The sequence below is a fragment of the Talpa occidentalis genome, unplaced genomic scaffold (genome assembly GCF_014898055.3).
Source record: "Talpa occidentalis isolate TD23 unplaced genomic scaffold, MPIMG_talOcc4v2.1 talOcc4.11, whole genome shotgun sequence".
Classification (NCBI taxonomy): Eukaryota; Metazoa; Chordata; class Mammalia; order Eulipotyphla; family Talpidae; genus Talpa; species Talpa occidentalis.
In genome coordinates, this window is record NW_023601104.1 from 78990727 (window position 1) to 79016258 (window position 25532).

Sequence of the window (25532 nt, forward strand, 5' to 3'; positions counted from 1 at the left end):
CAGTTTTTATAATATACCTGGAAAATAGAAATTTCCTAGATTCTTAGGAAAAGCAAAATAACACAATAAAACTATTACTTTATCATAAAATCTACTTCTTTTTTTTTTTTTTTTTTTTTTTTTTTTTTGTGGGACCCTCGCCGGTGGCTGGGGATCGAACTGGTGCTGCAGAGGCTGCAGGCAGCCTCCCAACCCAGCGCTCAACCACTGCGCCACCAGGGGAGGCCCAAAATCTACTTCTTTCTCTAATAAAATTATCTACCAAAGTCAGTACTATACTTTAAATTAGAGGCCTGAGAGATACTGCTTTAAAAGAACTTTTCAAATTATAAAAATGTATTGTAAAACACCTAGAAAAAAACCACAATCAACCAAAATTGAACCACCTTTTAAGAATCTGTGCTAACATTTTGATGTAATGCCTTCGAATTTTTTTTCTAATTATGATTAAGGCACACTCTTTTATCCTATTTTCCCATGCCTTTAAGTATTAGATTTATATTAATTTATTTTAACTTAATTTCTGAATATTCTACACACTTTTAGCAGGAATCTGTGACTACTTTGAAACAATTATATTATGATACCTTGTGTGCTGTAAGGCTGCAGTGTTTCTTGAATGTTTGAGAATCAAAGTTCTTCCTCATTTCTTCATCCTGAGTTTTCTAGTGTGGTCCTCTGACTATATACATAAGAATCTCCTCAGGCAGGAGGTAAGCCCTGCCCCAAATTTAGAGAAAAAGAATATTTACTGATGAAACCTAGGAATCTGTATTTACACTTGGGTGACTTTTGGACCCATATTTGTGAACCTGTCTCTTAGGTTAATATCTGTCTTTGGAACTAAAGGGAAAAGCAAACATGGTTTGTTATTTTATGCAACTTCTTGTTGTGGTAAGAGCACAGTGTATTACATAAACATCCATCTTAAATGTTTTCTTGGCTTCAAAAGCATGATTTCAAAAAAGCTTAATTTCACAGTGGTCAAATATCTTTTTATCAGAAGATCATCTCAAAGATAAACATTTGAGAAGCTTTTGTACCCAGTACCAAGGTACTAAAGTACCTTGAAATGGCTTAGAAAGAGTCACGCTGTCCATATTTTTGTTGATTGTCTCTTTGGGAAGATCATCTAAACAAGAACTAAACAATTATTCCCCACCCATATTTCCAGAGTAAGGCACTCCATTTTTCACTGGTGATTCTTGGAAGAGGGGCATGACAAGAAAATATGTGGATTTGACTAGTAATTTATGTTGTATAGTTATGCTTTTGCTGTTTCAAGCAAAAAAATGAATAATTTTCTCTCCAGATCAAATCAGAGAGGTAAGATCACATGTTCTACAGTCAAATTTTTTGGGTTTTAAATTCAGCTAGGCCAGTTTCTTCTGGCTGTATAGTATTAGGCAAATTGCTTAACATCTTTGTGCCTCAATTTCCTCATTTGCAAATAAGGATTATAATAATGTTTATTTCACATGATTGCTGTGATATTTAAAATAGTTAATGTATGTAAAGTACATAGAATGTGGGACACACATTAAGTGTTGATAAAATTAGCTTTTATTATATTTTTGCATGAAATTTATATGTATTCACATGACTAATAAAAATATTAAACAATTTGTTAAAAAAAGAAGACTAAGAATCGTTAATTATGTTACCATAAACATTTGGTTTTTATACAATTAAAATATATATAGAAAAATTCTAGATAAATATATACCAACTATTAAAAGGAGTTCTCTCTGGGGGGATATGTGGGATTGTTAGGGTACATATGACTTCTTAAAATGAGAAATATGTATTTCTGAATGATTTAGCACTTTCATGAAAAATGATTTAACATTTTCATGAGAAAATGAAATCTCCACATATGCATATATATGTGGATCTGATTTTTTACAAAAAAGGGGTTGATATAAAGAATATTGTTCTGTTAGATGTTTTTTTGACACTGCATATTGTGAACATCTTCCCAGATCAGTATTTCTAACCCAGTCTTATTTGTTTTAGTGACAGCATAGTATTTCATTATCTATTCCTGAGTTGATGGACATTTATGGATTTTTCTGTTTTTATGATAATATAATGAATTATCTAGTTCTTTTGTTTTTGACATTTGTATTAGTATTTCCATAGGATCTATTCCTGGAAATGGAAGAATAGGTCAAAGAATATATGCACAAAAAATTTTAATAATACCAATTTGCCTTCACAATGGTTATTTTGAATTTTCTACCATGAGTGTGAAATTGTAATAAGATTTAAAAAAACATGAAGACTTCAAAATGAAAGAATACATTCCATGTCTGAGAAGGATTCAGTGTGAAAAAGATATATAACTTAAATATCATCTCTTGGTACTTGAGGAATAATTTCTGATATCCCATTTAAAATTGTTCATAGTAATTCAAAATTTTCTATGTTTTTTTAAAGGAAACTTTCACTGTCTACAAACTGCATTGAAAAAATTGCCAACCTGAATGGTTTAAGTAAGTGATCCACAGTAACATATGGTTCTTAAATTTTCTAGTTATTGGAATAATAAGAATTCCAGGGATATTATATAATTCCAGGTGCTGACACCTGTTTTAACCACAGTATTTGGTAGACAGAGAAAATATATAAGCCATGCACCTTAGGTTTGATTAGCCAAAGAAAGTTAGAGTTAACATGAGACCTGAACATTTTAAAGACATTTTGAAATTAGAATTAGATGAGATAGAATTAGAATAAGTAGAAAATCAGATATTTTATTTTATATCTGAATGTCTTGTGTGTGTTTCAGTTTGTTATACTTAAATTTTAATTCTTTACCATCCCTGTTTTTCCTGTACTCCTTATCTTTGTTAATGACATCACCACCCTCCTAGTTGCCAAGGTCTCTGACTCCTTGGGCTAGTTTCCCATGGCTGCTGAAATTTGGTAGCTTAAAACAACAGAAATGTATTCTTCCACAGTTCTGGAGACTCAAAGTCTGAAATCAGTTTTACTGGGCCAAAACTGAAGTTCTGACAGAATTGTACTTCCTCTAGAAGGGAGAATTTGTTTCCTGCCTCTTCCAGATTCTGATAGCTAACATGTTCCCTGGCATTGGTCCCATCTGTGCCTCTCGCTCATACTGGCTTCTGTTTTGTCTGTGTAAAATCTTTCTCTGCCTCCCTCTTGTGAGGATACATGTGATTGCATTTAGAGAACTCCTGGGAAATCAAAGATATTTTCCCCATCTCAAGATCCCTAACTTAATCACATCTGCAAAGTACTTTTTTTTCCATATAAAGTAACATTCCCATGTTCCAGGGATTAGGACGTAGGTTATTTATTTATTTAATTTCTGTGAACCATTAGTTAGTCTACCATTTTCATCCTTCACTTCCTTCAAACTCTGCATCCAAGCTTGTCACTAAGTCTTGTTTGCTCTTTGAAAGAACTCTCAAATAATTTGTTGCTTCTTCATTTCTAGAGGCTGCCGCTTTAATTTAGAGCCTGATCATGTCCTGCTTAGATCATGTTTGTAAAATATTTTTGACCATTTTCCACAGTAAGAAATGTATTTAAATTTATGGCTCAGTACATGGCAAACACATATGAAATATACACATATGAACTGAAATAAAGTTTGCAGAACAGTTGCCTTGATAGCATAAGTTCCTGTATAAATTTTTTTCAATTTTACTTCTGCTTTTTATTTTATTTTTTTTAAGATTTATTTATTTATTTATTTATACAAGCACTGGGTACAGTCAGAAGCACGGGAGGGTGAGAGAATTCACCAGAGCCAGAGCGGGGAGCAGAGCAGGCAGAAGGACCGAAGTACACTGCTGAGGGGGGCAGCGGGCAGCAGGAGAGGTCTGCGTGCCATGTGGGACCCTCCTCCGGTGGCCGGGGAGCAGGCGGGGATCGAACCGGCACTGCAGAGGCTGCAGGCAGCTTCGCAACCCAGTGCTCAACCGCTGCGCCACAGGGGAGGCCCACTTCTGCTTTTTAAATGCTTATCACAGCCAAGTTGATTTCATATGACCCACAAACACAGTTTGAAAAACACTGTCTTCATGACTTTTGTGATAGCCTCCTGATTCCTTTTGTCTCCTATCTTTCTGCTCTTCAGTTGACCTTCAGCACTGATACCAAAGTTTTCTTTCTGAAAACATTATTCTCATCATCATTCTTTCATATCAGAGACCTCTAATGGCTCTCCTTGCCTGATAAAGACCAAATAGCATAATGTTACATTCGGTGTATTCAGAGTCTTCTAAAAGCCTATGCCTCTCTGTTCACACTGAAGCACTTCATTGTTTTTGTGATTTTGTGCCGTTAATGCAGTGTTTTTCCCTGAGAACAGCTCCTTTTTCTAAAAGGAAAATCTATAAAGAGACAAGGAATAAGAATTATTATTTTAAAATATCTCTCCCTCTAAAGATTCTAATCACCTTTTTTTTTTAAATAAATTTTATTTTTATATTTCTGATCTCCTTTGGGAAAACTTACTAACGTCTACCTTAGATTATAATAAAAAATTACCTATTTAATGTACTTATTGTGATGAATGAATTAGCATACATAAACTGTTTAGAATAGTGCCTGGTGCATGTAAATGCTCAAGAAATATTAGTATTTATTATAGTTAGTGAGGAATATGTTCTGTCTCTTCAGATAATGAGTTATTTGAGGGCAAGTATTACATTTTATTAATCCTTTTATTTTCTATTTCAAATCTCCATTCCCCTAGTACCTAACTCATTCAGTATTTATATAGTGCTAGACATGAAGCTTTTATTTACAAGAGCCATGCATAAGATAACTCAATCTTTTCCAATTTTTTACTGACTCATTAAGCAATTTCTAACATTTCATTTTTAAAAAATATTTATTTATGCATACAAGAACTGGGGTACAGCCCAGAGGTACGGGAGTGGGATGGGTAGGGGTAGCCGGTGAGAGGATTCACCAGAGACAGAGTGGGGAGCAGAATAGGCAGACTGACTGAAATACACTGCTGAGGGGAGCAGTGGGCAAGACAGGAGAGGTCTGCTGCACCATGTGGGTCACCTCCCTGGGTGGGGCTCCAGCTCATGCTGCAGAGGCTGAGGATAGCTTCACAGTGTTGTGCTTATTAACCCCTTGCACCACCAGGGAAGCCCTTCTTAACATTTCATTTTATCCTCTACCTCATTGTCTTTTTCTGTAATTGAAATAATTCGCGTAAATGAAACTACATTGATAATATTATCATGACAGATAACATGCAATTGTTTTCATAAAATTATGGCTATGGCAGTAGTGAAAATGGATAATCTTGTATATCGTCATGCAATTTTTTTTTTCATGCAATGGGTTTTAACTAATATTTATTCATTTCTTTTTATTTCTTTGGATTTTTTAAATTCATTTTTTACATCATTGTTCTTTTTTTTTTTTAAAGATTTTTTTATTTATTTATATAAGCACTGGGTACAGTCAGAAGCACGGGAGAGTGAGAGAATTCAACAGAGCCAGAGTGGGGAACAGAACAGGCAGACTGACAAAATACACTGCTGAGGGGAGCAGCGGGTGTGGCAGGAGAGGTCTGCGCGCCATGTGGGACCCTCGCAGGCTGGCCAGGGATCGAACAGGCCCTGCAAAGGCTGCAGGCAGCTTCGCAGCCCAACGCTCAACTGCTGTGCCACTGGGGAGGCCCCATTGTTCATTTTTAAACAGTATTTGCATCCTCCACCCCAAATCAGGTGTAGACCCCATAGAATTTCCTTCACCAATGCACCCGTGCACCATCACCACAGTCCCCTGTACTCCTCCCTCCCCCTCTCTCCTCCTCCCCTGCAGGATGTCTCTGATTTATAATTGTTTTTGTTTTGTTGTGTTTTGTATTGTCATTATTTTTTTACACTGATATTTGATTACACTTCTAATCCTTTATGGAGTGAGGTGAAATATACATAAATATATTTTTGTTTTCTGGTATAAGTTCTATTTTATAAGAGATTTGAAATATATAAGCTCCCAAATTTAAAATTAAAGTATTTTTTACTCTTATTTCACTCCTGTAATATTTTTACTAGCCAGAAATTTAAAATGATGCATCCTAAATAGCTAGCCATTTTAAAATTGAATACTGGTGTGAGGTGAAATTATAGTTGTAGTGTTTACCTTAGATGATAGGTCAGTGTTATTTCTTAGTTGATTACTACTTTTTATTAATGCAGTCTGCCATGCTTATTATTTATTTTTTTTTAAGATTTATTTATTTATGCATACAAGAGCTGGGGTACAGGTCAGAGGTGTGGAGGGGGGGAATGAGAGGATTCACCAGAGACAGAATGGGGAATAGAAGAGGCAGATTGACCGAAGTACATTGCTGAGGGGAGCAGCTGGTGAGTCAGGAGAGGTCTGCTGTGCCATGTGGGTTGCTCCCTGGCCAGCCGGGGGATCGAACTTGTGCTGCAGAGGCTGCGTACAGCTTCATAGGTTGCATCTTAACCCTTTGTGCCACCAGGGAGGCCCTGCCATGCTCATTATATAAAGATATTTATTATATAAAGTTTATTAAAGCTTTGCTATACAGATTTTCAAAAATTGTGAACTTTGATTCTCATAAACAAAAAATTGCTTTTTTTTCCATTACAGAAAACTTGAGGATACTGTCTTTAGGAAGAAACAACATAAAGAACTTAAATGGCCTGGTAGGTTGCTATTTATTACTTTAAAAAGTAGAACTTTTTTTCTCTTATATAGATAATACTAGTTTGTAGCAGAAACTTTACAAAATAGAAAAGCAACTATATAAAGTACCTGTAAGCCTGTGAAATTTTAAATACTGCTAACATTTTGAATGACATCTTTCTTGCCTTTTTTCCTATTCTTCAGTGGATATCTAGAGAATGAAATCATACTGTACATTTTATTTTGCATCTCTCTAATTTTTTACTTAATGTGTAAGGATTATTTTCCATGTCATTCATTCATTCATTCAACAAATTCATTCAGTGTATTTCCTGAATTCCTATTTTAAGCCAGGCACTGTTCCAGGCACTAGAAATACAGCAGTATGTAAAACAAAACCCTGTTCTCATAGAATTTACATCATAATGAAGTGAGACAGACTAGAAATAATTGTATAATTTATCAGGTAATGATGAATGCAATGAAGAAAAAGGAGGCATGCAAGAACATAGATTGACAGGATGTCCTCTCTGGAAGTGAACATGTAGGCTCTATAGAGCCAAGGAAAGGACAAGTGCTCCAGGCCGAGGTGAACAGCAAGTGCAAATGTTCTGAAACTGAAGTTGCTTGGTTATGCTTGAATGAGAGCAAAAGAGTTGAATGAGAAAGGGAGCATGGTCCTCCATGAGGTCAAAGAGGGAGCAGGAACCACACACCAAATATGGCCTTCTAGGTCATAATAAAGTTTTAGATTTCTTTCCAAGTGACTTGCAAAGCCATTGGAGATTTTTGATTAGACAAAATGACTTAAATTTTTAAAATAATCTTCAACCATACCGGGTATTTTTTGATGACAATATTCTATTTTTATGTACCATATTTTATTTAAATTAGTTACTTATTATTCATGATTTATTTCCAATCTGGAGTTGTAATCAATGCTGTTATGAATCTCCTTTTAGCTATATTATTGCACACATCTATGAATAATTCCTTGGATAAATTCCTTGAAATGGAATTGCTGGGTCAAAAGGTACGAATTTCTTTTAAGGCTTTTGTGACATAATATCAAGTTACCCTTTGCAAAGTTTGAACAATTTATACTACCACTAATAATGTATGAGGGTTCCCATGTTCCCCTTTCAACCTTGGGCATTTAAAAAAAATTTAGTTTTGACAATATATTTTACTTATGTATTTACTGACCATTTGAATTTCTTTACAAAGAAGTTGAGATTAAACAATTTTATAAAACCAACCAAGTTTAGGAACGATTAACTAATTTATTTTTCCTGTATCTGTTCCCAAAAAGACAATTTTTAAAAAGTACTTACTGTTAATTCATAAACATTCTAAAAAGTTTTATGACTCTGGCCACCTTCTCTCCTCCCCCAATAAGTCTGTCTTGTACTACATAAAAGCAGGTGGGATTGAAACTTCAGCGCTTCCCAACACTAACCTTTGAGATGAGACAGCTTTTTAAAATGGCCAGACCTTTCTCCCTCCCATCACCCACCCTTGCTCCATAACAGAAATAGCTGTAATACCTGAACAGGAGTCAGTGTACAGAGGTGCAATTATAGAATTATCTTGAATTCTTTGAAGGATGTTCACAGTTCTACATGTCCACTTCCCTGTGTAAAATGCTTTGGAAATGTATAAAATGCTTTGAGATTCTTAAAGATTACATTCTGGAGTTAAATAGGAAAATTTTGCCCCAAAAGAATATCCAATAGATGAATATTTGCTTTCTAGTTAGATATGGATTAGTAAAATCTTTAATCTGTAAAACAGGTTGGTATTTTTATATTTTAGAGATGACTGGTAAATTTAAAGATACTTTGCCTTCTCTCCATCACATGGTAAAAATTTCAGATACAGGGACATTATCATAATGGATAAAATATTAAATTGTAATACAAAAATTCAGAACATATTATTCTTCAGGTTAACCATTATTATGAATTATCTGTAAAGGAAGAGTTTGCAAATAAATGTGCAAGGATCAATAAGATGGATGCTTGATGTTCTTCCAGGTATTTACAGAACACCAGCTTCTCAAGTCTTGCTGTAGTATGTAATTTCTCCCATGACATGTAATATGTACCTAGGATTTATAAAATATAGGATTAAATGCATGTATGGAGGTATTATCCAGCCTAATCATCACTTGCTAATAGCGCTTCACTTTCTATAGTCTTCTATCAATGACACCCGAGAGTGGGTTTTCTTTCCAGGATGTGAGGTGTGTGTGTGTCTGTGTGGAACATATACAGGCACCAAAACATTTTATCACTCCAAAGCTTTACTACTTATGTGTGGACTAAAAAAAAAATAAATCTGAATAGCGGTACAGATGTTGGGCATCAAGTAGGTTTATAACTAACTTATTTATTCATCTAAACACACCAACCTCATATAGTATGAGTTGAATAGCTGCCTTAGTAGGTTGTAAATAAATAATGTGTAAAACATGGAGTATTAAGTTGAAGGAAAGGGGACTATTTAAAACCCCTTAAGAAAACTATTAAGGACAGTATAAGCCCACTTATATATAAGATCTGGCCTCTGTCTTCCTTTCAGATCTCATTTCATATTGTTTTTGTTCTATTGAAGTTGGTAATCTCCAGCCACTGACATTCTTTCTCTTCTTTTAACATCCCAAGTCATTCCCATCAGAGGACCTGTGTACTTGGCCATTTAACCCTGGATTTCCACATTACTGGCTCCTTCTTAACTTTACACTTAACCTCAAATGTTGTCTCCTCAAAAGCAACCCAACTAGCCTATATATAAAGCAGCTTTCTAGGCTGTAACTCTGACCACTTACATATATTTTTTTCATCTAACTTATTACTGTCTGTAATTCTTGTGTTTGTTTTCTCTTCTCTCTGTCCTGTCTCTTTGTCTCTCTTCCTGTCTCTCTCTCTCATACTTGAATCCTAATGATCATGTCAGTTTTGCTTATCAGCATCTACATTTGTGTTTGATACATGTAATAGGTACTCTATAAATATTTATTTAGTGACAATGTATTTTATTACTAGTTACAAAAGTTATTAGGTTAGATTTTTAATTCTAAGTGTAATATATGTTCATTGTAAAAAACAAATCTAACAATTCATAAATATATGAAATGTTCTATGAAAATTTTTCTTTTCCCTATCCCAACTCTAAAGGTAGCAGAAATAATACTGTTTTGTATACTTTAATTTTTTTATGTGCATAAATAGGTAATCTATGTTTGCATAGATTGTGTGTAGGTTTGTTTTATATGTTTGTACTGATAATATACAGGCAATATTTTTTCTGCCTTTTTATTCAGTGATAATATCAGAACTGTCTATGTCAAAACATGCAGATTTAATGCATTATTTTTTAATAGCTATATAGTTCTCCATAGCACTATATAACAAGTATTTATTCCTATACTGCTGAACATTTAGATTACCGATGGATTTTTTTTTTTAGGAAGATGACTCTATTTTGCTGTTACAAATAATGCTGCAGTATATACACATAGATGTTCACTGCAGCATGATACACACACACACACACACACACACACACATAGTGTTTACATAGGCTGGACTCTAAAAAGCAAAAATGCTGTGAGGATCTTTTTATGTGTTTAAAATTATTTTTAAAGATTTATTTATTTATGCATACAGGCTAGAGGTAGGGGGTGAGTGGATTCACCAAAGACAGAACAGGCAGACTGACTGAAATACACTGTTGAGGGAGCAGCCAGTGAGCGAGACAGGAGAGGTCTGCTGCACCATGTGGGTAGCTCCCTGGCCAGCCAGGGGATGCAACTCGTGCTGCAGAGACTGTGGATTGCTTCATAGTGCGGTGCTTAACCCCTTGCACCACCAGGGAGTCTCTACATTTTTAAAAAAGATTTATTTACGTATACAAGAGCTGGGGTGCAGGCCAGAGGTGTGGGGGGCATGAGAGGTTCACTAGAGACGGAGTGGGGAGCAGAACAAATGGATCTACTGAAATACACTGCTAAGGGGAGCAGCTGGCAAGACAGGAGAGGTCTGCTGTGCATGTGGGTTAGCTCCCTGGCTGGGGATTAAATCCATGTTGCAGTGGCTACAGATAGCTTCATAGTGCTGAGACTTAACCCTTCCTACCATGAGGGAGGCCCCAATGTGTTTAAATTTTTGATAGGTACCTTAAATTCCTCCCACAATGTTTATGCCAGTTTCCATTTCCATCAATAGTATATGGATGGTGGGCCTCCCCTGGTGGCGCAGCGGTTGAGCGCTGGGCTGCGAAGCTGCCCGCAGCCTCTGCAGCACCGGTTTGATCCCTGGCCCCCGGCGAGGGTCCCACATGGCACGCAGACCTCTCCTGACGCCCGCTGCTCCCCTCAGCAGTGTTTTTCGTCAGTCTGCTTCTGTTCCCCACTCTGTCTCTGGTGAATTCTCTCACCCTCCCGCGCTTCTGACTGTACCCAGTGCTTGTATAAATGAATAAATAAAATCTTTAAAAAAAAAAAAAGTACATGGATGGAAATTATCTCATCCTCATTCCTGAATATTATCCATATTTTTAATATTTTCTAATATAATAGGCAAAAATGAAGCATTATATTGTTTTAATCTTTATTCTTTAATTGGTTGTGACTGAATATCTTTTTGTATATTTATTAGTTATTTATGTTTCCTCTTTTGGAAATTAACCATTTTTTACCAATTTTTTGATCGTTTTCTTACTGAATTTTAGACATTCATCAATATTCCTAGTAGTCACCCATTATTGAAAACATTATTACTATTATTGTTGTTGCAATTAACATTTATTAACTATGTATTACAGCCATTTTTTTTTTTAAACTCACAGATAATGACCTCGTTTTAGGATTTAAAATATCCTTATTGTAAGATATTTTTCTTTTCAAGCAAATACTCCTTTTAATATCTGGGTTGTCTGCAATCAGGACCCTTGGGCTGAGCCCCACAGGCAGGAGCTGGTGGCTTCCAGCAGCACCACAGAGCTCTTCTAAAATGAAGCCCCCGTGGTGGCAGCATCCCTTAGGAACTGCTGCAAAGAGGAATGCTTCAGGAGTCTGGCCACAAAGAAAATGAGGCTTGGGTAGTTATATAAAGTGCCCAAGTACAATGGACCAGGCATTCTTTTTTTTTAAAGTACTTCTTTTTTTTTTTTTTTAAGATTTATTTATTTATTTATACAAGCACTGGGTACAGTCAGAAGCGCAGGAGGGTGAGAGAATTCACCAGAGCCAGAGAGGAGAGCAGAACAGGCAGAGTGATGAAGTACACTGCTGAGGGGAGCAGCAGGCAGCAGGAGAGGTCTGAGCGCCATGTGGGACCCTCGGCTGGCAACCGGGGAACGAACCGGCACTGCAGAGCTTCCCAGCCCAGCGCTCAACCGCTGCGCCACCGGGGAAGCCCTGGACCAGGCATTCTTAAACACTGTTGCTGAGAAAGGCAGTTTGTCAGTCTTATATTTACTTTGTCCCAACTATTCTATATCTAGGAATTTTTCATACTCACATACATGAACAAAGATGTTGGATCAAGTTCGTTTATTGCAGCATATAAAAGATTGCAAAAATCTAAGTGTCTATCAGTAGTAGATTTGATAAATAAATAATACACATTAAGGGGAAAAAAATGGACTCACCTCTATGAGCTGAGATGGAATAATTTGCCTATGTTAAGTCATAGGCATACATATATGCATAGAAATGTTCTGTGACAGCTGTTAGCTCCAGGGAAGGGAACATTTATTTTTATACTTGTTTGTACTCTTTGATTTTTTTTTGTTATTGTTTTGTTGTACTGCCCTTTAAATCTAGAAAATTATTTCTCTCCCCCAAAGTACAAAATGTTTGTGTATCCATTTTTATAGCAGCATTATTCACAGTAGCCAAAACGTGGAAGCAACTCAAGCATCTATTGATGGGCGAATGAAAACAATAACAACAAAAGATGAAGGAGAGAATAAGAGCAAAAGGAAAGAGAGAAGAAGAAGCAGAGGACCTGGCCAAGATAGTCAAATTAGACAATCCTGTTGCAGATTCCACATTGCAATTTAATGCAGTTTTCTGAATTATTGAGTGTGTGTTTTTTTTTTAAAGATTTATTTATTTATTTATACAAGCACTGGGTACAGTCAGAAGCGCGGGAGGGTGAGAGAATTCACCAGAGCCAGAGCAGAGAGCAGAACAGGCAGAAGGACCGAAGTACACTGCTTGGGGGAGCAGCGGGCGGCAGGAGAGGTCTGCGCACCATGTGGGACCCTCCTCCGGTGGCTGGGGAGGAGCCGGGGATCGAACCGGCGCCGAAGAGGCCACGGGCAGCTTTGCAACCCAGCGCTCAACCGCTGCGCCACCGGGGAGGCCCTTGAGTGTGTTTTTATTAGTCACTTATCTCTTTACTTTTTTCATATTTTCCAAATGGAATTTAAAAAATAGAAACTTTTCAGTACATTAAAACATAAATCAGCATTCTTACACCAGGCAGGAAAATAGACAAAATAGCAAGTTTACACAATCCCTGTAATAGCATGACTTTGGTCTCAGATGCTTCCTCCATTTGCCAAGAGTAATCTGCTTACCGTGGCTTATGGGGTTACACTTAACCAAGGTTGCAGCCCAAAGAGCATGTATCTCTCTGGGCAGAGGTGCAGTTGGCTCTGTTCAACAAAGCAAAGCAGTCAAACAGTGTATTGAACAAAAAAAATTGCAGTTTAATAATGTTATCAGAAAGATGTTAGCAAGTGAGAGCAGTTGTGTAAAGATTGACGCTGAAAAGTGGCTCCCTGGCTTCATTTCTTTGACTTCTTGGGCAGTGGCAAAATGTGTGGTTCGGTTCACAGACCATATTGTAGACCCATCCCTGATTGTTGAACACCAAATCTCCTCCCTTCAGATTCCAATGGGCTTTAGGGACCAGCCTGGCTATGTCCTTGGGCAGTATGACATGCCAGTACAGGAACTCCTTGTCCTTGTTCTGATCTGAATAGTAAGTTTGTTTGTACAACATGCTCGCTCTGCATGGCCAACCTCAAAACAACTCCCAGAAGCATGCCTGTATTTTGTATTTTATGTAGAAACTCTTTACTTCTAAATTATTAAAATATTCTTTCTTCTAACACTTCTTTTTTTGAGTATTAAATTTTAAACTTTATACCGTTAGTCCATCTGAAGTTTACTTTTACATGTTGCAAGAAGCAGGTACCAAATCTAATTTTTTTCTCCAAATGGTTAGTTATTTACAGAAAAGTCTCCTTTTCCACTGGTTGGAAATGGAAATTCCACTGTTTCTTTCTTTCTTTTTTTTTTTTTAAGATTTATTTATTTATGCATACAAGAACGGAGGGGGTACAGGCCAGAGATGCGGGGGAGGGGAGGTGGTGGTGAGAGGATTCACCAGAGACAGAGTAGGGAGCAGAACAGGCGGATCCACTGAAATACACTGCTGAGAAGAGTGGGCGAGACAGGAGAGGTCTGCTGTGCCAATTGGGTTAGCTCCCTGGCCAGTGATTGAACTCATGCTGCAGTGGCTGGTGATGGATTGCTAGCTCTGACTTTAACCCTTGCGCCACCAGGGAGACCCTCAAGTTTATATTTTTTAAAGAAGAAATAAAAACTAGATTTTGTCTTACGTCTATCAAAGAAGAAAAAGTATGTTACCATTGATCATATCTAGCACTTAAGAATATTTTTATTATAATGGAAAGAGTTTAAAGCTGAATTTTACACATGAAAAAAGACAGGCTAAAGAATAGATAACTGGATGGATAGATGGACAGATAGGTGACAGGAGAAGGTTAGTAAAATGTTAATGGTAGAATCATCTGGTTAGTAGGCATATGAATATTTACTATGAAATTATTTTTTGATAAATGAAAGTTTTCATAATAAATATTGGGGGGAGTCTTAAAATACCTCTACAATTTAATATCATTGTGATCTTAGAAAAAACCCTTTTTTTAGAAGATTTATTTATGCATACAAGAGCTGGGGTACAGGTCAGAGGTATGGGGTGATGAGAGGATTCACCAGAGACAGAGTGGGGAACAGAACAGGCAGATTTGCTGAAATACACTGCTGAGGGCAAGACAGGAGAGGTCTGCGGCACCATGTGGGTATCTCCCTGGCCAGCCAGGGATTGAACTGCAGAGGCTGCTGATAGCTTCATAGTGCTGTGTTTAACCCCTTGCACCACCAGGGAGGCCCAGAAAAAAAACTTTAACTCTATAACAGAAATCAAATATCTGCATTGCCTGTCTTAAATGTTATAAGAATCAAATAATACAATGTATAGGGAAGAAATTTGAAAAACATACTATTCAATAAAAGTGGTAAATTAGTTCTAGTATTTTTTCCTTTTGATAATTTCAGTGCTGTTCTTAGTTCAGATCAGTTTGAAGAGGAGACAAGAATGTTCTATTTGACTTTCTTAATGAGAAAAAACTCCCACACAGCCTTTAGGTGTCCTGCCAGTGGACAGGGGGTCTCAGTTCTTTCTGAAGACCATTGCCTTTATGTATAAGGAAGGGCACAGAAGGAAAATCTTAAAAATAAGCATGTACATTAAATTGCTTTCTTTTTCAGGAAGCAGTAGGGGACACATTAGAAGAACTGTGGATATCCTACAATTTTATTGAGAAGTTGAAAGGGATCCATGTAATGAAGAAATTGAAGATTCTCTACATGTCTAATAACCTGGTGAAAGACTGGGGTAAGCTGAGCTTGGCTCTTTGCTAACCATCTACCTCTTCCTCTTTACAGAAAATAGCCCAGCAGGGAACAAGATGCTAAATGGACACATTTCTTTTTTTTTTTTTAAAGATTGATTTATTTATGTATACAAGAACTTGGGGTACAGGCCAGAGGTGCAGGGAGTTGAGAGGATTCACCAGAGACAGAGTGGGGAACAGAACAGGCAGACTGACTGAAACACACTGCTGAGGGGAGCAGCAGGCAAGACAGGAGAGGTCTGCTGGATAGAACTGTGCTGTAGAGGCTGCGGATTTCTTCTTGGTGCTGTGCTTAACTCGTGCCATCAGGGAGGCCCGAAATGGGCACATTTCTTTCTAAGCACAAAGAGATATAGTTATAGGAGTTCTTATATTCCAGCTAAATGCTTGCAATTTACATTTAAATATTTACTTAAAATGATTATAATTAAATAGATCCTTACCCTATTATTCATGAAAATAATTATTGTCCAAAGACTGAAAAAATCAGTTTAAATTTAAGAATTCTTGGGTAGAAAACTTACTTGACATCAATATTGCTTTACTTTTTATTGTTTCATTCATTTAGCATTTATGAAAGGCAGATTATGTGCCATGAACAATGAGCTTCTTGAGATATGTAGTTAAATAGGACAAGGTCTCTGCCCTCAAGGCGTTCACATCTTAGTGGTGAGATTAGTTCATAAGGTAATAAATATAAAGTTGTGTGATAAATTCTGCAATAGAAGAGTAACTGAGTAGAACAGAGGCTTTAAGAATCCAAAGATGAGAGAGGTAGTGGTAATGTAGTATATACACACGTTGATTTTCAACGATGCACACCTAAAACTTATATAATGTTATAGTGCGGTGTTACTCAATTTAAAAAAAAGAATTCAGGGCCTCCCCGGTGGCGCAGCAGTTGAGCGCTGGGTTGCGAAGCTGCCCGCAGCCTCTGCGGCGCCGGTTCGATCCCCAGCTGCTCCCCGGCCACCGGAGGAGGGTCCCACATGGCCTGCAGACCTCTCCTGCCGCCCGCTGCTCCCCTCAGCAGTGTACTTCGGTCCTTCTGCCTGCTCTGCTCCCCGCTCTGGCTCTGGTGAATTCTCTCACCCTCCCACGCTTCTGACTGTACCCAGTGCTTGTATAAATAAATTAAAAAAAAAAGAAAAAGAAATCAATATGAGACTTTAAAAAAATAAAAAAATAAAAAAAATCAATAAATAAAAGAATTCAAAGATGAGGGGATGGGTAGAAACAAAAGTTTAGCTTAGCATATGCTGATAGAGTGCAGCATGGAAAAGACTTGTACTGGAGATTGATTTCTTCTTATTTTTCATTCTGAATCTCTTTTCTTCTTCTTATCCTATCTTTAGACTGGCATAAAGGTAGAAAGACGTATGTCTTCTTTTCCCCTCTCTTTCCATACTATCTTCAGAGAATGACTTCATTCGATATGATTTCCCTTGCTTCCTTCAAGACCATAAACAACTAATTGTCCCGAATAGTCACAAAATGAGGGCTAATAGTCACAAACTGAGGACTGATTGGCTAATTCAATCCCCAAAATCCTAACACTAAAACTTGCCATGGAATATATTCTTTTGTACTTGTAGCTGAATTTGTGAAACTGGCAGAACTGCCATGCCTGGAAGACCTGGTGTTTGTGGGCAACCCCTTGGAAGAGAAGCATGCTGCTGAGGGGAACTGGATCGAAGAGGCAAGCAAGAGAGTGCCCAAGCTGAAAAAACTGGATGGTGAGTGACTCGGAGCTAGCTTAGAAGTGGTGTCTAGAGGTGGAATGAAGTTTATGACACAGAATCATGAAAAGGAACAAAACTAAAAACACGATGGACTGTCTTTAATCTCCAAGGCCAGTGCTACCCACAGTAAATTTAATGGTCCAGGTAAAATACCAGGGAAGATGAGAAACTCCTAGGATGATTAGACTGTGATAAGATCATCCCTAAACCAAAAGCTTACAGGAAAGTTTAAGTCCCAAAAGTAATTATTTCGTAGAGTAATTAAATATAAATAATAATGAATAGCCTTTTTGGAATTGGACTGGATTGTAGTTTCCCAATAGCTAAGGTAGAGGTCAGTGTCAGCAACAGCCCGGACTGACTGGGTGTAAGTTCCAGTTCTGCCACATAAAAGCTTTTGTGTTAAGTACTAATTAGTTAATTTCACCAAATCTTGTTCTTTTGTAATCTAAAAGCTGGAAGTGATAATAGACACAGACTTCTCTGGGTCTTACTTCCTCCAGTGGTGCAATCAGGACGCCAGGCCAGTATTCCTACTGTTCTTCCTTCTCTTCTGCTGCCAGGGAGGTATTTTGCTAGTCTGCGGAGAATCACTAACCCTTTCTCTAGTCATTCTACATTTTCTCAAAACTCTTATCTTCTCAGTGATCTTAGACTCTTCAAAGACAAAGGCGGTAAACCTGATGGTTTCTGCTTTCTACACTGCCCCTGAAGCAATGAAGCACAGAACTGATCAGCCTACCTGATTGAATAGGAGAAAGGAAAATATTTAGAAGAAACAAATAATTTCTAGTTACATGATGATAATCATCATCACCATCCTATGTACCAAATACTTATTTTCGTAGTTGTCATTAGGGTAAGATTGTAGGCAGATTTCACATGCCAGAGCTCAGAAGAGGTAGCCCTTCACCCAGGGAGAGCCTACAGATGTGATTTATTTTCTGTGCTTTGGTTCTTTTTTTTTTTTCCAACTTACCACCAATGTTTCATGTTTAAGAGAATTAACATAAAAGTTCATATTTCCAGGAATACTGGGATAACATTATGAAAAATGAAGAATATTTCTTTGTGCTTAACATGGGCAAGGTTTTTAGTATGTGTAGGTTTTACTTTAGTTTTCACCTGCAGGCATTTTTATTTGTAATTCTGTATTTGGGGAGTTGAATATTTGTAAGTATTTATAGTCATCCATTTTGAGAATTTTCCTTAGAAACTTTTTGGGTAATCTGAAATTGAAGAGATTATTTTATGATGTTATTTTTATTGTGGCACACTTTATGGCATCTCAGAGCATCTCAGGTTAACAGGAAAATATTTTCATTTGAATTTTAACTCTGTTGCAAATGATCAGAAATTATTTTATTTTTCATTTTAGGCACTCCAGTAATTAAGGAAGAGGAGGAGGAAGATAACTAATGCCACATTTTCCACTTTGTGTTAACTTATTTAAATGTCATACGAACAATAGATAAGTTTTATAAAATTGTCTATTTTAAAAATTCTGTGTGGGGCAAAGGGTTTTTAAGATAAACAAATCTCTCATGCCTATCTTTTTTTCTTTTTTTTTTTTTTCCTATCTTTTTTTCTTAACCTATTCAGTGGTCCTCACCAAAAATGATAACACCAACTTTGCATATTTTAGTCCTTTTTAGAAATTACAGATTTTCAGTTTTTGTCTCTAGTCCTAGTTACGTACTACATGGCCCCATTGCTGAAACTTTTGTGGACTTGTTAACAACAAAGAAACAAATGTGGTTCTTTTTTCAGTTTAACTTTTTTAGGTCAGGCATTAACATATATATATATGTATTTAACTTTTATATCTGTAGACCATCCTTCTTGGTGTTTCATCTCTTTATGACTTGGAAGCACAAACGTGTCATGCCTTTGGTTCAGAGGCAGTATGGTGATGGGAAGAGTTCCTCTTAAAAATACAGCAGCAGCTCTAGAACAGTTAGAAACATGGTGAAAGAAAAACTAAAATTGTGGAGGCCTTATAGCCCATGTTGTATTTACTTATTTGTTTTTCCAAAAATATGTGCATTGTCAACTGGAATTTAGGTTGAGTTCACATGCATGGCCACTTGAGTTCTGTGTAAGTTATTCCCTGATCCAGAGATTAAAATGACTATCATGGTCAATCCTTTAACCAATACTGTGGCCTTGTTCATATGGACCTGATTTTCGACACACATTTTGGTTTATAGTTCCTTATATTTCATATGAGGAAGTATAAGAAGTAGTTTTATTTGAATTCCTATCCTAAATGTTAACCATTTATGCACGTCAAACCTGCCCTAATAACTTAAATCTGTTGACTCTCATGTTGGGAGAAATGATTGTTATAATGGTATAGAACTTAAGGACTGCATTTGGTACCTTTCAATAAGTAAAATTTACTATTTCAAAAAAGTATTTTTAGAGAAGTTCTAAGTAAGCAGCTTTTACAATGGATTTTGTAAGTGATTGTTAAGGAAAAAGAGAAGAGATGTTTCTTTATGGGATCCCAGGCAAATGGCAATATTTTTGAGGATTGTCTTCTAAGTGAAGCATTGTAGGTAATTTAATCTCAGAATTGCAAAGCAATAGTTAGATGCAGAGCTTAGGTTTTGTCATAGAAGAAAACAATTCTTTTTGAAAAATGCAAGATATGGTCATCGGTAACCAGTAACAGACTGACGAAATCGCTGATAGATTGCAGAAAAGAAGTCTGAGGCTCCCTGCCAAGTTGTGCCTGAAGTCCCTCAACCAGAGACTGTTGGTTCTTATCTCCCCATTTACCTGTGTCTTTCTCCATTTTACTTGTCAAAGTGGGGAGAGTCATTTTTAAAAAGTGGTTGCATAAATAGTCCTGGATTTCCGAAGTTTTCAGCTATCATTTAAGTAGGATTTCTCTGAGTCGCTCTGATCACACGGGACCACTGCTTTGACAATCAATTTTAAATACAAACAACAAAGGGAAAAACTAGTCCATCACTTTTTAAGCTTCCTTTTAGCATTTCCTTACAGTATGGTAGGAAGAAACCTTTACTCTGACAGACTTACACTTCAGAGCTTTTAGATATTTCTTTTGTGGTCCATAGGCAATGAGCCTTGATTCCCTTGCTGATGTTTAAGACCCATAAACTAAGAGAGAAGATAATCTTTATACTTTGCACTTCTTCTAGTAGGCAGACTTGAAGCCATATTGCTGTGTATGATGTATTTTCTAAAAGTTATCCTGGAAGTGAACATAATAGGGAATGGATGACTTCATGTTGAATTTATTTGTAAAATGGCTTACAGTGTTGTGTTTGGTTTTTCTAAATTCCGTAACATAGAACTAATTTTTTTTGTTTCTTGATCACTTCTCAGAGAAATGTAAGGTGATTTTCTCTGTCCATTTCACACAAGACTCATATTCAGTTCTGCTCAATGAATATTGGAATAACTCCAGTGCACCCTTTTCATGGAATTAAAGCCAGAATCCATGCCATTAGGAAGTGGGAGATAGGCTGTATAAAGAATTTCAGAATATTCTCTCAAATCATTCCTTAAATCATCCATCCTTTACTGCTGTAAATTTACTGCTGATATTAAATGCCTTTGGTTTATGCTTAGATTTCATATTTGACCTACTTGGAATGGATTCTCGGTATCCCTAGTTTAAAACATAATGCCATCTTAGTAGATTATTTAAATTTCTTTTATTGTCATAATGATGGTAGAGCTCTGGAATCAGTTCAGTATTTTAATTTTTTACGGGAGTAATTCAACTTTCCTACATTCCCTAACTCCAAGCTTATGACTTGGAAGGTATTTGTGTTCTTTGTTAATAGGAGTTAATTCCTTTAAACCAGTTTCTCAACCTTGGCACTATTAACATTTGGGGCTGGATAATTCACTATTGTGAAGGGCTGGTCTGTGTATTATAGGAGGTTTAGCAGCATCCTTGGCTTCTACTTAGATGCCAGTGAAATCCCCTCTCCAGTCGTGATGACCAAAAACATCTTCAGACATTACCATCTGCCCCATGGGGTAAAAGAATGGGAACAAATTCATCCCTACTTAAGAACCAGTGCTTTATATTAACCTTCCTTTTATCCAGGGTCCATGTATTTTTACTCTGTAGTAAAAATAGCTAATGTCATCTGAGTTATTTGAGAGAAGTCATTATGTTTAAAATCACAGATGGAAGGAAATGGTCACTGGTGTTCCCCCCACCCTTTTTTTTGTAATGTTCAATTTAATAATTTTCTTATAATGTTAGAAACTCAGGGCCGGGAGGTTGAACTTATCTTCTTTTTCAGCAGGGTCTCAACTTTAATTTTTTAACATTCTTGCTTATCTTAGGACATGATTGATTAACCTACCTCTATCAGCAGACCCACTTTTATGACAGATTTTGCTTTGTCTCTAAAGTTAACATTCTGAGTGTACATTTGAAAATGGATCATTTTTTAAGTTTTCATTCATTATCCTAGGAATGCACAGACTTTTTCAGGCTACAGCAGTCACCAAATATAGAAAAATATTACATAAAGTTTGGCAATCATGTGTGAAAATTATCTAGTGTAGACACTGATTTTGGATGTGATCCAAAAAAATGTCTGGTCATAATAGCTGGTCAATAACTTGGTATGGTTACTGAATCCATTCTGCAAGCAGGTGGTATAAGACACTTAGATGGGGTTCATATGTGGAAAGAGAAATTTTGACTTAAATAGATGCTGCTTCTGATACTTTTTACCAGTAACCTAAAGTAGAATAAGGAGTGACTTATTCTCAGAATTGGTGATTTGTAAGTAGAGTTGAAAGTTATTTTCTGTGACCTAGAATCTTCTGAGTGTTTCTTAAAACAATGGGAAAAGTATAGGTCCTTGAAAGGCTGGATTTAATCATTCACTTAGAAAAAAATGGGGAAAATTCAGGCATCGATTAGTGTCTAACTGCAGTCCAATATACAAAGATCTTCCATTGTATATTGCTAAACTGAAAGTTACCCTTAGTCAGAAATCAGTTCCTTTTGCACACATTTATTTAAACTGCTTAATGTGGCTGTAAATAATTAAATATAAAACAAGATTCAGTGTAGCAGAGTTGGTGCTTCCAACCTAGTTAACCTAACCATACTCCTTTATCTTCACTGTAGCATGAGTTTCCTTCTTTTTGTAAAACCATAAAATAGGTGCAATAAAAATATTAAGGGTTATGTTTTAAAAATCAAGGAACTTTTAGAAATCCCATGTCTGTATCTTTATTCCTGCCTTTTTATAAGCCAGTGACTACAAAAGAAAAAACACTGAAAGAGAAAACTAGACTGAGTCTTACCTTTTTCTGACCCAAGATAAATTTTCACTTAACACTTAGAGAAGTCATAACTGGACTCTAGTTAATTTCCCATATTGGGCAGGTTAGGGAAACCAGCCAACCAAATTATTATCTATCAAATTTAACAAGAGGAAAGGGAGAGTAAATTATTTTTCACTACATTTGCACTTTAAAATTATGAACTGGATGTTGGTGGAAAATAATCCCAAAGGGCAAATGGGTAGATACCTCGCTTATATGTGGCTATTAGAGAATCAAACTTCATCTTTGCTCCTTCTAAACCCACATGAGCAGCAGTTTTCTTTTGATAGAGTCAGAGTCAGGATTTCCCTAGTTCTCTACTTGGTCATCTTCCACGTCTGCTGCATTGACAGTCATCCCTCTAGAGGATGTGTCAAGTATAATTCTTCTACTCAGAATAGAAATTTTGTGATTTTTCTTTGCCACACATACCTTTTAAACTATTTAGATGTTGGCTAAATTAAGTTGTGACTAATATTACCAGGGTGGGGAGTTCAGCGGGGGACCTGCCTGTGAGGTGCTATTGCCTAGAGGAGTAATCCCATCAAAAGACTGGTGAGTTGGTAGCTGTAGAAAACACACATGCTTTTCCCAGGGTATCAGTCATGATCACAAGCAGCATTCCAGAATCTTTAGCTTCTAGAACCAACTCCATTCTTCAGAGAACGTTTTAACATCTATCAATACTTTGGTAATAATCTTTTATATGCAGGAATTTTGTAGTGTGACTTTATCACTAAACTTACTGTGTTAAATTATTTAGAAATATTGAGTTTCTGAATGTTATTTTGTGAGATTTGTTTTAAAATAGTAATAAATTGTGTTATTTTATAAAAATTTTTGGGTTTTTTTTTTGGTTACATGATCATGAGTTTTAGCTAATATAGAGCAACTATATGACTCCCAGTGATACTAAATTTCTGAAGAAATTTAGCTTTTAGGTACCATGTATGAGAGAAAAAACTTATACTCAATTTTTGTTTTTAGTAGTTCAATAATTACCTACTCAGATTTATAAGTCTTGCCCAGTTTTCTGGGCACCATTTCAAATATTGAGAATCCTGGAAAGAGTATTTCCAGAGACAAATTACTATGCTCTTTACCATTCCTAACCTCTCTTTACTTCCAGAAGTGTACAAGGTAAAAGTTGATGGATAGGCCCTTGATTCATAGTCTGGGATAACCTGACCTCAGCTACCACCTTGTTGATACACAAGAAACAGAAGAATCCAGCAATAGCAGTAACATCTTCCCAGCATGTAATCTGTGTTATCAGCCAAATGTAATGTTGGTCACACTTTCTTTTTTCCACAGTTCTCAGATATGAGGATATGCTGTCCTTCTTTAAAGGGCAGAAAGATTTTCATTTCAGATCATAGATAGCTCACTATTATTTTTAGTTTCCATTTTGTAAAACAAAGGTTGGACATTGTAGAATCCTGACATTGTTCTATATCATATATGTGCATTGTATTATATATAAGTATATACGATTGTTACATATAATAAAATTTGGGGTGATGACCCCTGCCCACCCTCCTAAATACTATCTTCAAAAATGCAGTTATATAAATTATATCCCTCTGCACATAGATGACCATAGATACTGGGTGAAAAATATGATGACCCCCTATTTGTTTTTTTTTTTTTTTTTTTTTTTAATAGAGGCATGTTTTATTTATTTATTTATTTGTTCGTTTGTTTGGTTTTGTTTATACATGCACTGGGTACAGTCAGAAGCGCGGGAGGGTGAGAGAATTCACCAGAGCCAGAGCAGGGAGCAGAGCAGGCAGAGGGACCGAAGTACACTGCTGAGGGGGGCAGCGGGCGGCAGGAGAGGTCTGCGCGCCATGTGGGACCCTCCTCCGGTGGCCGGGGAGCAGCCGGGGCTCGAACCGGCGCTGCAGGGGCTGCGGGCAGCTTCGCAACCCAGCACTCAACCACTGCGCTACTGGGGAGGCCCCCCCTATTTGTTTTTGTTATGAACATACTATGTGTATGTGTGGAGTGGGCGTGTGTGCAGACACGTGGGAACTGGGTGATATGTGGTGGCCAGGGGACCTTGTGCCTATGCATGGGGACAAAGGTGAGTGTAAACTTGGGTGGGTGGGGGAAGTGTGGAGTATGTTTATGGTAAATTGTCAAGGGAAGGTGGGACTGAAGACAGGATTGTGAGCAGTGAGGGGACTATGTGCCACCTGCGCCATGCCTATGAGAATAGAGGGAAGCTCTGTGAGTGGGAAAGCAGGAATGGAAACATTTGTGGAAGGAAGTGCATGTCCGTGGGGAGAAGTGAGAGGAAGTGACATGACAGGAAAATCTGTTAGAACATCGTTCCCATGTAGATGATGTTTACACAGGTTAGCTGTAATTTTATTTTATTTATTTTTTTAAAGATTTATTTATTTTTTTATACAAGCACTGGGTATAGTCATAAGTGCAGGAGGGTGAGAGAATTCACCAGAGCCAGAGCGGGGAGCAGAGCAGGTAGAAGGACCGAAGTACACACTGCTGAGGGGAGCAGCGGGTGGCAGGAGAAGTCTGCACGCCATGTGGGACCCGCCTCCCGTGGTCCGGGAGCGCCGGGGATCGAACCGGCGCTGCAGAGGCTGCGGGCAGCTTCCCAACCCAGCGCTCAACCGCTGCGCCACCAGGCAGGCCCTTAGCTGTAATTTTAAAGCCCTGTCAGTAGCAGGAAAGAAGCCCCACTGAACTCTTACCATCATGAGATCATTTCTTCTGGGTTACAAAAGATGGGCATCTTCAGTTACTGAACCTCTGGGGCCAAATTATGATTTAAACATGTTTTTGGGTCCTATTTCCCTTTTTACATCCTTTTGGTATAAAACGGCGACTATTAAAATGGAAACATTCATTTGATACGGGTATGACAGTTACAATTCCTGCAGGAATATTTTTAGTTGAAAGGGATTTAAAAAAGGAAAAAAAAAGTTGCTAGATAACCTCCTAAGCCCATGTGAGGATTTTCAGGACAAATTTACATTTAGCTTTCTAACATTTGCTTGTAAACAATGTGCAAAAATTGAATACATTAAG

At 37.0% G+C, this 25532-nt stretch overlaps 1 protein-coding gene across 1 annotated transcript in view; it reads left to right on the top strand.

The window, feature by feature from the left end:
• The window catches only part of DNAL1 (dynein axonemal light chain 1), a 32847-nt gene extending 9542 nt beyond the window's left edge, over positions 1-23305 (top strand). Inside the window, exons 4-8 of the mRNA XM_037503688.2 lie at positions 2440-2495; positions 6625-6680; positions 15254-15380; positions 16995-17135; positions 18520-23305. Of these exons, the coding sequence (XP_037359585.1) occupies positions 2440-2495; positions 6625-6680; positions 15254-15380; positions 16995-17135; positions 18520-18560 (421 nt within the window). The 3' untranslated portion in view covers positions 18561-23305. The remainder of the gene's footprint in view (positions 1-2439; positions 2496-6624; positions 6681-15253; positions 15381-16994; positions 17136-18519) is intronic.
• The last annotated feature ends 2227 nt before the right edge of the window (positions 23306-25532 follow it).